This window comes from Octopus bimaculoides, chromosome 23 (assembly GCF_001194135.2).
Source record: "Octopus bimaculoides isolate UCB-OBI-ISO-001 chromosome 23, ASM119413v2, whole genome shotgun sequence".
NCBI classification, from domain to species: Eukaryota; Metazoa; Mollusca; class Cephalopoda; order Octopoda; family Octopodidae; genus Octopus; species Octopus bimaculoides.
The window spans coordinates 13,189,479-13,205,234 of NC_069003.1; the positions used below are offsets into that span (position 1 = coordinate 13,189,479).

The 15,756-nt window shown below is 39.8% G+C and overlaps 1 protein-coding gene across 1 annotated transcript in view; it reads right to left on the reverse strand.

Moving 5' to 3' along the window:
- Positions 1-1,288: 1,288 nt before the first annotated feature.
- The window catches only part of LOC106869525 (coiled-coil domain-containing protein 152), a 39,102-nt gene continuing 24,634 nt past the window's right edge, over positions 1,289-15,756 (reverse strand). The window contains exons 4-7 of the mRNA XM_014915299.2: positions 13,562-13,664; positions 4,308-4,435; positions 2,660-2,746; positions 1,289-1,522 (exon numbers count right to left, since the gene is read on the reverse strand). Of these exons, the coding sequence (XP_014770785.1) occupies positions 1,349-1,522; positions 2,660-2,746; positions 4,308-4,435; positions 13,562-13,664 (492 nt within the window). The 3' untranslated portion in view covers positions 1,289-1,348. The remainder of the gene's footprint in view (positions 1,523-2,659; positions 2,747-4,307; positions 4,436-13,561; positions 13,665-15,756) is intronic.

Below are 15,756 nucleotides of genomic sequence, written 5' to 3' on the forward strand. Positions count from 1 at the left end.
AATATGTTTGCAGGTTATTAACATCACGCCCTGGAGGAATGAATAAGATGACAGGAGAATATCATCAAATTTATACAAAACTGTTTGATTGAATATTCTTCTTTCTCTCTTTTTCTTTCCTTTTATCTGTCGTCTTCCTTTTTCTATTTTTTTCTTTCTTTCTGCTTGTTATAAAACGTAAAAACTGATGATGTCATTCCATCAACGTATGGACGCTGGTTGCTCTCGTTCATACTTTACGTTTAAATTTCTGTAATTTTGAATTTTTAATCACCTCTTGTTTTGAACTTGACAAAGACAGACGTACTGTTGAAATATTGTTCAACGAATAAAATATCTATACAATTGAATCGCGCTCTTCGTCTTGACTATTTACCTACGTGATGAGTTACATCAATCCTTTTTAAAATATAATAATAATGATAATAATAATAATAATAATAATAATAGAATACTATTAATTTAATAGAATAAATCATGATTTAATTAAATAGCTCCAGTAGAACAATCTTCACATACAACACAACTTTTGCAACATTTACTATTCAAGATTAGGACCCATGAAATAACACAGCTAACATTACACACACACACACACACACACACACACACACAAATATAACAAGAAAGAAGAAACTAAACTCCATAACGAAACAAACTGGTGCAGTATACCAATAGAGGTCTGCACTCATCAAGCCCCCAACAAAAGATAAGAACACAATATCACACACTTCAAGAAGACAGAGGTGCACAGGTGGTGCAGCAGAAACTCAGATGAAGCTCCCAAAAGAAAACATTTTGCAATAACAATAGTGGTTTCAAATTTTGGCACAAGGCCAGCAAGTTTGGGGGAGGAGACTCAGTCAATAACATCGACCTCAGTATCCAGCTGGTACTTATTTCATCAACCACAAAAGGGATGAAAGTCAACCCTGGCGGAATTTGAATTCAGATCATAAAGACACACAAAATACTGCTAACGATTCTGCTAGGTCACTACCTTACTTTACTGGTTTCAAATTTGGCACAGTCTCAGGGTAGGGGGTATGTCAATTATATCGACCCCAGTGCTTAGCTGGTACTTATTTTATCAACCATGAAAAGATGAAAGGCAAAGTCGACCTGGGCAGAATTTGAACTCAGAACATAATGCTACTAAGAATTTTGCCCAGTGTGCTAATGATTCTGCCAGCTCACCACCTTAATGTTTTTCGTTATAATAACAAAGAAGTTGATGCTGATGGTGAGGTATATTAAAAATTTCTCAAAGAAAAGCCAAGAATGCACATTTGATAGACAACCAGTAGTTATTTGATAGGAAGTGGAGATACTTAGGGTTAGAAGTTGGTCAACAAGATTTCTTCTTCTTGATTTTGTCAATGATGCTGTTGTTAGAGAATAACTGTAGCCGCTCTCTCAGTGGAAGAACAGGGGCTTCAGACAGTTTCCACTCAAGAGATGATACACTTTGCTCTAGTTCAGAAATTTTCTTTTCGTATTCCTCCTTCATATGGCTCAGTTTCTGTTTCAAAGACAAGATATACATACAGATATGTATATGCATGCACAAGCATGCATGCACACATACACACACACAATATTGTGTCCTGACCACTAGTACTGAGTCCACATTTAAACAGCTGATTTCCTGGTCTCACAACCAGCAACATTACAAGGGTATGCTGAAAAGTTCTTGGCTTTGGGGAAAAGAAAATACAGGAGGAACAGTTAATTAGGATTTTATTCAATGATTCACCAGTTGACAGTATGCAACTCTTCCTCACTTTGAACAAAGTCACTGCACAAGTCATCAGTCATCCTTAAGGATGGCTTGATGGTCCTCATCAGTCTGAAAGACAAACAGACCCTGTCTGTCACCACCAGTGTAACTCTCTCTCTCTCTCTCTCTCTCTTCCAGCACACTCTTATTCTTTTTCAGTCAAACATCCTGAACCCCTGTCATCTCTCTATCATCACTCTATCCCCTAGGTTACATAGTATTTTTTTCTCCTCCTTGCCACTGAAGTCATATTGCCTTGAAAAGTCGTACCCATCTTGGAATACTGAAATAGTGCCCCTTTCACTCCTTCCACTATAACTTATACTTAATCCCTCTCAACACTATCACTCATGCCTTTATTATTCATCCTTCTCACTCTGTAAAGAGAGAAATGAGTAATCTGAGACATGGGGTTGTGAAGTCTCTTCCATTGCAATAAGGACATGGCCACCCCACTAGTGCTGGTGGCATGCAAAAACCAAACACCTAGTACATTCTGTAAAGTGGTTGGTGTTAGGAAGGACAACCAGCCATAAGCAAGATGAGCTTCCACTGCCCTGTCTAAGTCCAACCCATGCCAACATAGACAGGGGATGTAAAATGACAAGGATGATGTTGATAATGGTGATGATGATTATCATCATTCTCTCTCCCCCTCCTTCTCTCTCTACATGCATACAATCAAGACTTCAGCTTCACTCATCACTTAACACATGGTAGGATACTGAACACTATTCTGTTCAATGAATGGATAAGTTAGAATCCTCTGTAGGCTGTTGAGGAGTTAAGGAAATGCCTGAGATTTATAATGTAGCGTAACCAATAGCAACAGCTAAACTTAGAACAATAGTGTAACTATTGACACTGTAAATGACTTACCTTCCTGAAGATTTCTTGGTCACATGACTGTTTCGATAAAGCTGACTGGTTCTTTTGCCTTTGCAGGAGTTTCATCTTTGTCTCAAACTGAAATTTTTAAAACAGATGTAAAACCATTTAAGAATCTGGGTTAATGTCAATGGGTAAGAAACTTCTGGAAAACTCTCAGAAGAATTGCATTTTATATTTTTCTCCTCCATTTGCTTTCTGTTTTCCTTGCCTTTCTTTCCCATATGCTCACTCCATATTGTTTACCCTCACTGATATACACTATAGCTGCAAGCATGGCTGTGTGGTAAGAAGTTTGCTTCATGGTTCCAGGTTCAGTTCCACTGCATGGCACCACGTTGGGTAAATGCCTTCTACAACTACCACAAACCAATCAAAGCCTTTTAAGTGGATGTGGTAGACAAAAACTAAATGAAGCCTCCATAGTGTGTGTGTGTGAGTGTGTGTGTGTGTGTGCGTGTGTGTGTGTGTGTGTGTGCGTGTGTGTGTGTGCGTGCGTGCGTGCGTGCGTGTGTGTAGCTGTGTGTGTATCTGTGTTTGTGTTTGTCCCCACTACTGTCTGATAACTGGTGCTGGTTCGTTTATGTCCCCATAACTTAGTGCGTCTCAGCAAAAGAGACCAAAAAAAATCATGAAGTTAATTTGTTCAACTAAATCCTTCAAGGCAATGTTCCAGCATGGCCACAGTCCAATGACTGAATCAAAGAAAAGATGGAAAATAAAACCACCACATGTTTCCAATCACCACTACTACCTTACATCATGTCAAATACACTCACTCCATTCACTACATTCACTGCAGAGTATCACTGACATACACTATACTTCATTAGCTTACAGCTGCTGCTGCTGCTAAAAGATGCAGTGGACTTGTAGCTGAGTGCCTGAATAACATCCTTTAGCAGAAACAGCTGTAAGCTAATGAACTTCATAACATAACCTTTGTTCTTCCTGTGTCATCTCTTTTTCTTACTACTGCTCTACACGCATCTAACACTTTGTTCTGAAACATACATATATTGAGTCCTCCTCCAGGTTATTAGTCTTGCAATGCCTAAGTGAAATATGTGTGTGTGTGTGTGTGTGTGTACACACATACTCACATACATACAAGCACAGGAGTGGCTGTGTGGTAAGAAGCTTGCTTCTCAACCACATGGTTCCGGGTTCAGTCCCACTACGTGGCACTTTGGGCAAGTGTCTTTTACTATAGCTTCAGGCCGACCAAAGCCTTGTGAGTGGATTTGGTAGATGGAAACTGAAAGAAACCTATCGTACATACATATGTGTGTTTGTGTTCGTCCCCCATCACCACTTGACAACCAGTGTTGGTGTGTTTATGGATCCTGTAACTTAGCATTTCGGCAATAGAGACCGATAGAATAAGTACCAAACTTAAAAAATAAGTACTGGGGTCGATTCATCTGACTAAAAATTCAAGGCAGTGCCCCAGCATGGCCACAGTCTAATAACTGAAACAGGTAAAAGGTAAAAGATACATATATATACACACACACATACCCTTACATAAACACACACACACACACACACACACACTCACATTCTAACCTTTCAATGACAGTTTCAAGTGACAACCATAAGCATCCATGAAAGACAGAAGATGCAGCTGATAAGTTACCTCCATCTTGAGACAAACTATCTCATTCTGTTTCTTTTCTTCCTGGTTTTTCAAAGTTCCCTGCAATTGCTTGTTCTTATCTCTCTCTTCCTCTAGCTGCTGTTTCAGCTCATTGACCATTTCGTCTCCTAGAATGAGGCCATGCATAGCGTGTGAGTGACCAAAATATAAATCAGTTGTCACCTTCATCCTCCACCTTACCATCATCATCAGTTAACGTTCATTTTCCCCTGCTGGTATGGGTTGGACAGTTTGACAGGTGCTGACAAGCCAGAGGACCATGCCAAGCTCCAATGTCTACTTTTTTACACGGTCTCTAAAGTTGAATGCCTTTCTTAATGCCAACCAATTTACAGACATTATTGGGGGCTTTTATACCTGGTACCGGCACCAGTGAGGTCACCAAGTAACTCACAAGACAAGAAAACCCCTTGAGTGCAAAGGAGGTGTGCTGTTGAGAGAAGTGGCTTTATACCTGGTAATGAAAGGTTAAAGTATGATAGAGGGACAGAAACAGGTGTCATGCTGTCGTGGAGGTACATAATCACCCCAGTCGGAAAAGAGACGAAAGGAGGAAGAGAAGAGAGAAAAGATGATGATGAAAACGTGTCAGAGCAGAACCAAAACATAAATCAGGAAAGAAAAGAAAATCAAAACCATTCACCACCATTGTCGTAAGCATTACTTATTTATTCATCTATTTATTTATTTACTTATTTATTTATCTATTCATTTGTTTATTTATTGCAGACATTGGAGCTCAGCACAGTCCTGTGGCTCATCAGTTACTGTCAAACTGCACAGCCCATGCCAGCATTGAAAAGGGGCCTTGACCCTTTTGAGACACACAGCATTTTGGTATCTATAGCCAAAAAGACCAAAACATTTTTTTCTGTCAAGATTGAAACTGATGGATGCATGTAGAAAACAAAAGATAAAGTGCCTCAAACTACTTTATTAGTATGTAAAACTATAGGAGTGGCTGTGTGGTAAGTAGCTTGCTTACGAACCACATGGTTCTGGGTTCAGTCCCACTGCGTGGCACCTTGGGCAAGTGTCTTCTACTATAGTCTCGGGCCAACCAAAGCCTTGTGAGTGGATTTGGCAGACTAAAACTGAAAGAAGCCCGTCGTATATATGTATATATATGTATGTGTGTGTATATGTTTGTGTGTCTGTGTTTGTTCCCCCAACATCCCTTGACAACCGATGCTGGTGTGTTTATGTCCCCATAACTTAGCAGTTCGGCAAAAGAGACCGATAGAATAAGTACTAGGCTTGCAAAGAATAAGTCCTGGGGTCGATTTGCTCGACTAAAGGCGGTGCTCCAGCATGGCCGCAGTCAAATGACTGAAACAAATAAAAGAGTTAAAGAGTAAAAGACGACCCCTGATTACACTTTAAAACATTTATTTCATTGAGCCTCAAAGTCTTTTCAGCTTGTATCACTTGGGCTGATCAATCAGCTCAGTTGTCCCAAGAAGGTTAACCCTTTAACAGTTAAACCAGCCATAGCCAACCCAAATATTCCTCTTGTTTTATGTTCAAACCAGCCATATCTGTCTTCTCGCACCTACCCATTCTAAAAATAAACGATCACATCATCAAAATCTCAAAGCTACAGATTTTTCTGTCAACTGTAACACTTATTCTTTCATATTGTTTTTAAATTAATAATTGCATTATCTCTTAGCTTTGAGACTTTGATGATGTGATCGTTTATTTTTAGAATGACATTGTAGGGTAGGTGTGAGAAGATAATGCAATTATTAATTTAAAAACAATATGAAAGAATAAGTGTTACAGTTGATAAAGGGTTAAATGACACCGCTGACACCAACAACATTGATTATGCTGACAATGATGATGATGATGTCATTTAGTCAAGAGAAAAAGTAGTATCCAGGACCCTTTACTGAGCCTCCAAGAGTGGATGGGTGAGAGTGAGGGAATAAAAGTATCTTGAAATTAGAGAATGCTTGTAACAGAGGGGACTACGCTAAGGGCATATCAAGGACCAGGAGGTGAACATAAGACCAGCCAAGAGATTTAATCAATTGCCCAGGTGAGCTACAGCAGGATTTGAACTCTGAATGCGAAGAGTAGGCAAAAATTTCCCCACTAGGCACCCTGATCAATACCCTAATGATTCTATGATAAATAAAGGACCAGAGGAATCAACTAATGTAATATGTCTTTCCCTTTTTTGAAATGACAGAAAGTAATTTGAGAGAGATTTGGCTACTATTTCTAGCAGGAGATAGCCACCATCCTTACAGCTACCATCCTTACAGCTACCATCCTTAGAGCCACCATCCATGTGTCCATCCCACCTCCACTCAGTAAAATGTTATTTATTTTGCAGACCAGTGTCTGCTTGGGTGGTAGCAGACACCCCTCTTACTTCCACATTCATTAACAGCAGAAATATGATGACGGGTGGGGTGGGGAAGGGTAGTGGTGATGATGGTGACAACAATAACAATTGCTACAATAATGATGATGACACAAGAATGACAGCATGACAACAATGATGATGGTGATAGTGGTGGGGGTGGATGGTGTAATGTGGTGATGGTGATGACAGCTATGAGGGTGACATGCCAACAGTGGTGGTGGTGGTAGCGGCGGCAGTGGCGGTGGCGGCAGTGGCAGCGGCAGTGGCGGCGGCAGTGGCAGCGGCAGTAGCGGCGGCGACTACGACAATGATGACGATGATGGTGCGGCAGTGGTGGGGGAGGAGGAGGAGGAGGAGGAGGAAGTGGAAGAAGAGGAGGATAAAAATAGAATTTTCCCAGGATAAATTAACCTATTGTCTATTTTTGAAATCCATTAAAACAAAAGACAGGTATTAATAGCTGAATATAAAAGTAAATCCTGTTTTTTTTTCTCTTAGACACCACCACCAACACAACCACTACCATCACCTTCAGATCACCCATTGTCTTACACTCACAAATACATATACACACTCTCACACTCACATACCTACATTCACACATTCAGTAGCACACACACACACAAATACACACACACCATATACACTCTCACTCCTCTCCAACAATACGAACTACCTACCTACATATATATATATACATACTTACTCTTAAATGCAAACACATACACACAGTATACTTAGAACTGTGAGAAAATATGTCAGTCACAATGGCTATTTATATATTTATTCACCCATTAAATATATTTTAGCATTCCTGTGAGAGCTAGAAGGAGGAGGTCTGATTTCCTATCAATCTGAGAAGGGACAGAGCCCACAGAGTGTCAGATAATTAGGTCAGGTTAGTTGAGTTACTTAATGTTTGCAAATTTACTATAAGCATTGAATCAACCCTTCTCCATGGCTCTTCAGCATGGACACTGGACAAGAAACTTGAAAAGAAGTTTGATGGTACACACACACTCACACAGAGACACCTCGAAAGTAAACTGGCACCATCATTCTCTTTCATGGACATTTGCTGGTCAAAGAAGAGGTTTCCTTCTAGCTCCTCTACTATAATGGCCAAGTTGATGGAGTTAAATCACAGAAGTACTCCGACTCATTTGGAGCTGATCAGCAACATAAGCTGCCTTACAGCAGGGATCATATTCAACAATCCACCTGACAGTATGTCAGAGGGTCTGAGTCAACCTGAGCAGGATGCTATTGATTTCTTTCCTTCACTGTTGACTGTAGCAACAAGGTTTTGTGCCATCTTATGCTGGCTAAGTCCACCCTCAGATTGATCCACTATATGCCCTGCTTGAAAACCAGAAATCCCTTCTGTTTCTAGTGTTCATAGCAAGGCTAGTTGCAATAAGCAATTAATATTCTGTAATCGGCGACAGCGGCGGTGGCGGCGGCAGTGGCAGCAGCGGTAGTGGCGGCAGTGATGGTTGCCACATGAATTTATACAAATTCTGAAACAAGCTGGGAGGCTCTCTTCTTTGAGGCTTATTGATCTGCTAGAAATAGTAGTCAAATATTCTCCCAATGACACCATACTGTCTGGGAAAAAATGGAACGTTGCATATCATAAATGTTGGATAGATTATGTGACAATTAAATAAATAAATAAGTTGCATATGATCACAGCTGGAATGTCTTTGTTTGGAAGGTCTGCTGAATAAAAGCTGATCAGGGAACAACAACAACAGCAATAGCAACAAGCACTAACCACATGACAAAAAGGCAGACTAGCCAGCAAGCTGACACAGTCACTGCTACCACAGCCACCATTAAGTCCACCATGACCACCACTAACTCCACCACTGCAAGCCCCACCACCAGTAATACCACTACCACCACCATCACCACTACCTCCAGCACTACCACCACTACCCCAACACCATTAACACCAACACCAACACCGCTATCACTACCACCACCATCACAATCACCACCACCAGCTCTACATCCAATACCACCATCACTACCACTATCACCACCATCACCACCTCCACCACCAGCATTACCTTCAGCACTGCCACCACCACCATCACAACCTCCACCATCAACACCATAATTACACTACAATAATTCACAGCTGTCTGACCTGAAAATGTAAATCTGTAAGCACATAATAAAAAAAAAAGTTGACAGTAACAACAATAACAACATTAGTGTGTGAGAGTATCTCAACACATTATCATTGAAACTATGCAATGTAGTGGTGAAAACTCCCTACATTTTAGAATAAACTATACATGACAATAACAACAGACAGAAGAACACAAACCAATTGATTCTTTAATTGCTTAGAGAGAGAGAGAGAGAACATCTTGGCCTGCTAGAAACAGAAGTCAGAGCTTAGTCGAATTATATTGTATTGTGTAGGGTGCAGGCATGGCTGTGTGGTAAAAAGTTAGCTTTCCAACCATATGGTTCTGGGTTCAGTCCCATTGCTTGGCACCTTGGGCAAGTGGCTTCTACTACAGCCTTGGGTCAGTCAAAGTCTTCCAAGTAGATTTAGTAAATGGAAACTGAAAGAAGCCTGTCATGTGTGTGTGTGTGTGTGTGTGTGTGTGTGTGTGTGTGCTTGTTTGTGTCTTTGTGTTTATCCTCCACCATCACTTGACAACAGGTGTTGGTTTGTTTATATCCCTATAACTTAAGTACTTCGACGAAAAAAAATGATTGAATAAATACCAGGCTCAAAAATAAGTACTGGGGTCAATTCCCTCAACAAAACTTCTCCAAGGTAGTGCTCCAACATAGCCACAGTCTAATGACTGAAACAAGCAAAAGAATAAAAAAATATTGTTTGGTCACATTATACAGGGTGTCCACAAGGTCTGGGTACGTGGAGTAAATAAAATCATAACATAAGCAATTAAATATAAGAAATAATAATTTCTTAAAGTATGTGTTAATCCCCAGGTGGGTACATGGAGTAAATAAAACCATGACATAAACAATTAAATATAAGAAATAATAATAATGTTGTTAATCCCCATGTACCCAGACTTTGTGGACACCCTGTATACTTGATTATTATTGATATTCAATAGAGGTCATTATGGTCATAACAGTAATGCATCTGATCATAAGTTCTGCTTGATCAGAGCTAACTTGGGTCTAAACATTAACATAGTGACTTGGACTGGACCCTAAAGTCTTGTGTTTCAGGCATTTTAAACTTAGTGGAGCCTAGTACAGAGAAATGTGATAGGGTGATGCCATAGTAGGATGATGAGGGAGGGTGGTATGCTAAGAGAAGTAAAGCTGAATTAGGAGGAAAGAATGAACAGGTAGAAGGAGGAGGTGATACTTTAGCAGTTTATTGATGGGGAAACCAAAGGCTAAGGGTGAAAGATGGTAGAATGGAGCAATGAAGGGAAAACCTGTGAAGAACTGACAAAATGAAAAATGAAGAATGAAAATTGAAAAAAATGTAAAGAGAAAAATATTTAAATACTATCTTAAAGAAAAAATTAAAAAATGAGAAAATGAAAGTGAAAAGATGAGAAACTGAGGTATTAGTATAAATATATTTATATGAACAATGAACAGTGAGGAGGTCTTTAGAAATCCTCATTTGAGAAAACCCAAAAAGTTGTTTTTTTTATTCTCAAATTTTCGAAGTTCAAAGGTACAGAAGTTTCAAAAGTTCAGAAAGTTTAAAAATTTAAAAGGTCAAGCAGTTTTTGACAGATAAACAGACAAACAGACAGACAGATAGATGGATAGATAGAGAGATAGAGATAGATGGATAGACAGACAGAAATATAGATAGATAGATAGATAGACAGACAGACAGGCAGGCAGACAGACAGACAGACAGGCAGACAGACAGACAGACAGACAGGCAGGCAGCAGACAGACAGGCAGGCAGCAGACAGACAGACAGATAGCTAGCAGAGACCTACTGTTGGCATGTGGTCTGCGTGTTGCCTTGTTGCTAGTTCTAGGGTTAGTGGGTTAAATGAGCACTTTTGGATCTATAATTTTTCATCAGACTTTATACTTTATATGGTTATTACTGCTGGCATTGGTTAGAGGTTCCATTGGTTAGAGGTTTTGGAGGCAGTAAATGAATTTCCAACCATCAAGTTTGTTCTGGAGGTTGAGACTGGGTACCTTCTTCCTGATGAAATGTGCCTCCTTTATTCAGAGGTTGACCGCATCTGTTCCCCTGGTCAGTATCTGGGTGGAGAATTTGTTGGTGGTGTTTGAATATAGCGCTGAGTGTTGTGACCTTGTGAAGATGTTCTCTCACTCTGATATGAAGCTGTCATTTGGTCGATCCAATATAATTATCCCCACAAATACAGGTCATTTCATATATTACATTCGTTTGAAAACATAGCATGGTGCTGTCCATGGGCTGCTTGGCTTTGATGGGGCATTGGTTCAGTGTTCTGTATGTTGTTGTTGTGAGAGAGATACTGTCTGAGGGTGTGGCCTTGCCTTGTGATTCTGACAGGGAGGCCAGACTTTCTGATGACGTTCCCTAGTTGGTTTTCAACCCTTGCTCAGACTGTAAAGTCTGATGAAAGATTATAGATCTGAAAGTGCTCATTTAGCCCACTAACCTTAGAACTAGCAACAAGGCTACACACAGACCACATGCCAACAGTCAGTCCCCTTATATTTCTATCTAGCTATCTGTCTACCTATCTACCTATTTACTTATCTAATGCATATCTCAAAAACCGCTAAACCTATTAACTTTTAGCTTCTGATATTTTATACTTCTGGTCTATCTATCTATCCCTCTGTCTATTTATCTATCTATCTATCTGTCTATCTATCTATCTGTCTATCTATCTATCTATCTGTCTATCTATCTATATATCCATCTATTTCTATTTATCTCTCTATCTATCTATCTATCTATCTATCTATCTATCTATCTGTCTATCTATCAAAATTGCTAAACCTTTTGAACTTTTGAAACTTCTGTAACTTTGAACTTTGAAAATTCAAGAAAAAAGAAAAAAATACTTTCTGAGTTTTCTCAAATGAGGATTTCCAAAGACCTCCTCATTTTTTAATTTTTTCTTTTTCTTTAAGATAGTTTTTTAATATTTTCCTCTTTTCGTTTTTCATTCTTCACATTTCAATTTCTCAATCTTTCATTTTGTCAGTTCTCCACGGTTTTCCCTTCATTGCTCTATTCTGCCATCTTTGGTTTCCCCATCAATAAACTGCTAAACCCCTCCTCCAAGTATCACCTCCTCCTTCTACCTGTTCATTCTTTCCTCCTAGCTCAGCTTTACTTTTCTTAACGTAGCACCCCCTCTCACCATCCTACTACAGCGTCACTCTGTCACATTTCTCTGTACTAGACCACAATCATGTTACCTGAGATACACCAACATCTTTTAGTGGAGCCTGTTCCTCTCGAGACATGGCCACAACCAATTTCTTCCTGAGACAAGGGAGAGAGGGGAAGAGAGAGGGGAAGAGAGAGAGGAACTGATCCCAGGACAGGACTGGCATTTTATTTATCAATCCTGAAAGGATGAAAAGTATAGATGACTTCAGTAGGATTTGAACTCAAACTACAGAAAGATATTATACCCAATGTGAAGACATGTGGCCTTGTGGTTAGAGTATTGAACTCATGATCACAAGATCATGGTTTCAATTCCCAGACAGAGTGATATCTTGTTTTTTGCTCCAGTCCATTATGCTATCAATGGGTTCCAGTAATAGCAGGGAAATTATCCCTGTGATGTACTGGCATCAGGTTCAAGGGGAACATTGTGATCCTTGTCACTTATACGTCATGGACAGTGGGTAAGAGGCTCTATGTGTCCTAGGACTTGAGGAAGCACTAACTGACTTTTTTCTTTCTTTCTTGCCTTTAACCGTCCAACGCGGAGTATAGGCCACTTATAATTGAATTCCATGTCGCATAATTTTTCGCTTCTGTACTTATACTCTGCCATGAATGTCCCCCTTTCTCTAGTTCCTTTTGTGTTGATCTACACCATGAGTTCTTAGGCCTACCCCTAACTGACTTACTAACTTACTTACTTACTCACTATTATACCCAATTCTCTAATTCTGCCAATTTGCCTCCAACAAAACAGAGATGACAAAGGACCAAGACTTCTAACGGTTTACTGTGCTTGAGAAGATACATCAAGCTAAGTAAAATCATGGTTGCCCTTATATACAGGCATTGTCCCCTACATCCCTCTTTCAGCTGAGCAATCCTAATATTGCAGGTGCATGGGACCTGGTGTCACATAAAAAGCATCTGTGCTGGTGCCATGTAAAAGCACCCATGCTAGTGCTGCATAAAAGCACCCAGCACACTCTGTAAAGTGGTTGGCATTAGGAAGGGCATCCAGCCATAGAAACCATGCCAAAACAGACATGGAGCCCAGGCAGCTCTTCAGCTGGCCAGCTCCTGTCAAACCATCCAACCCATGCCAGTAGGGAAAACAGATGTTAAATGATGATGATGATGACGACGATGACAACAACGATGATGACAACAACGACAACAACAACAAACACAAAGAGTATCCTTCCTTTTTTTTAAAACAGTAGGACATATGATATAGGCTGCTATTTCTAGGAGGTTGGGAAATTACTTAGAGATTCTTTTGGCAACAGATAATAGTATCATTGATACACTGTCTGACGCAAAAAAAGAGGGTATGGTCTTGATTGGAATTTTTGTGATTGTTGGTCAACTTGAAGTGTCACTTGGTGATAAATGCCAGAACTACAACAAACAAAAACAACTATAGCAACAACAACAACAACAACAACAACAGTATCAATGAAGATACTTAACTCTCTTCTGTGAAACTACGTGCCATCTCAGAGATGTTTCTGCTGTGTTCCAACTGTAATTTCTTCAGGCTTTCTTCATGTCTCTCTTTGGTATCTTTTAGTTCCTGAAGAACGGTCATTGTTAGAAGGACAATATGGTGGAGAAGAATTTGGACTGGAATATTTCAAACTCACACATGCATATACATACACATAAATACACAAACAAATTCACACTCATATTGTAACACAACATACATTCACAGGCATACACACAGGGACACACCCACCCACTCTCTCTCACACACACACACACTTACACACACTCACACATGAACACACATACATATACATTCACACTCTCACACATGTATATACAGAAAAACACACCAACACACACTCAAACACAGACATACATTCACATATATACACACAGATGCACATGCGTGCATGCACATGCATGCACATGCATGCACACACACACACACACACACACACAAGAACACCTGCATGGATCTCTGTCAGTTTCAACAATAAGAATTCAGTCGTTGATTCAACTGGACTACCTGCCCATTGAAGTAGTATTCAAGTGGCTGAGTATTGCACAGACATGAGTACCCTTAACATAATTCTCATACAGAATCAGTATGAGACAGTAACACAGCTGGACTTTTACATGACAGGTAACGGGTACAGCCCATCCAGTGGGTTTCTACATACTTTCCATCTCCCCAAATTCACTCACAAGGCTTATTTCAATGTAAGTCTATGATAAAAATATGTGCACAAAGCAGGGGAGGTGTGTGGCTTAGTAGTTAGGGGTGTTGAACTCATAATCATAAGATTGTGGTTTCATTCCCTGGACTGGGTGATGCATTGTGTTCTTGAGCAAAGCACTTCATTTTACACAACTCCAGTCCACTCAGCTGGCAAAAATGAGCAATTCTCCGACAAACTGGTGTCCCATCCAGTGAGGGAATATATACACCAGAGAATCTGGAAAATCAACCCTATGAGTCTTAATGATAAAGGAAGGTGCATTATCCCTTTTTTAAAGCTATATAGCAGCCACAAAACCACTTAACATTTTTACTCAGACATCAAGCTATACTATTCATACACACATTTTTTTCATTATTTGTCTGTAAAGTTACATATGTGACTCATGGGCCAAGAGTTTCATGCATTACACTTGATAAGTGCAACACATGAAACTCTTGTTTGGCCTATCGAAAAATACAACATGCATTCCAGATGTCTTGAAACCTTTTTTTTAGGAGAGAGTTATAATTGTCTTAGATTGGTTTAATTTTAGAATAACATTACTATACATCTAATAAGCTGACCTGCCAACTTTTATTATTCCAGGTTAAAGGAGACAGCTATAATAGTATTTTGAACACATCCTACTAAATACTACATGTCACAGCTGACTAGTTTGCAGAATGCAGTCGAGACATAGTTTTATATTAAACTGGGCAAAAACACTGCAGAGACTTATGAAATGCTCCAGACTGATTATGGATTAAGTTTTTCACTGGCACAAGAGGTCCAAGGACAGTAGAGATGAGGTGAGAGATGATGAGAGGTGTTGGAGGAAGAGGAATGTCAGAACATCAGAGCTGGCTGAGAAAATTCACAATTTTCTGGATGAAGACCATCATGTGTCTATAAAGACAATAAGAATACAGTTTGGGGTTGGCATGGCAACGTACACAGAACTATTCATGAAGATTTGAACATGTGTAAGACTTCTGCAAAGTTTGTTTCCAGGGTGTTCAGTGATGAGAATCTTGGTGACTGACTACTTGACAGAGATGGGCATCAAAACTGTCCCTCGTCCTCCCTACAATCCAGATCTTGCTCCCTGTGACTTTTGGTTGTTTCCAAAGCTGAAGGAAAACTTCAGGGGCAATCGTTTTGAAGATGAAGGAGGCTGTGACTAGGGTACTGGACACCTTCACTTTAGAGGACATCCATGGGGGCCTTCCTACAAGTGCATTAAAGTCAGAGGATCCTATTTTGAAGGAGATTAAAGTTTTGTACTTTGGAATTAAATTTTTCCCCTGGAAAAGTTTGAAAACTTCTGGAATGCACCTTGTTAAAGCATGGGAAAATAGATGTTAAAACAACAAAAATAAGGTGGCAGCAGTGGAAGTGGCAACAACGGAGGTGTCAGTGGTGGCAGCAACAGAGGTGCAGTCAGGAGGGGAGGCA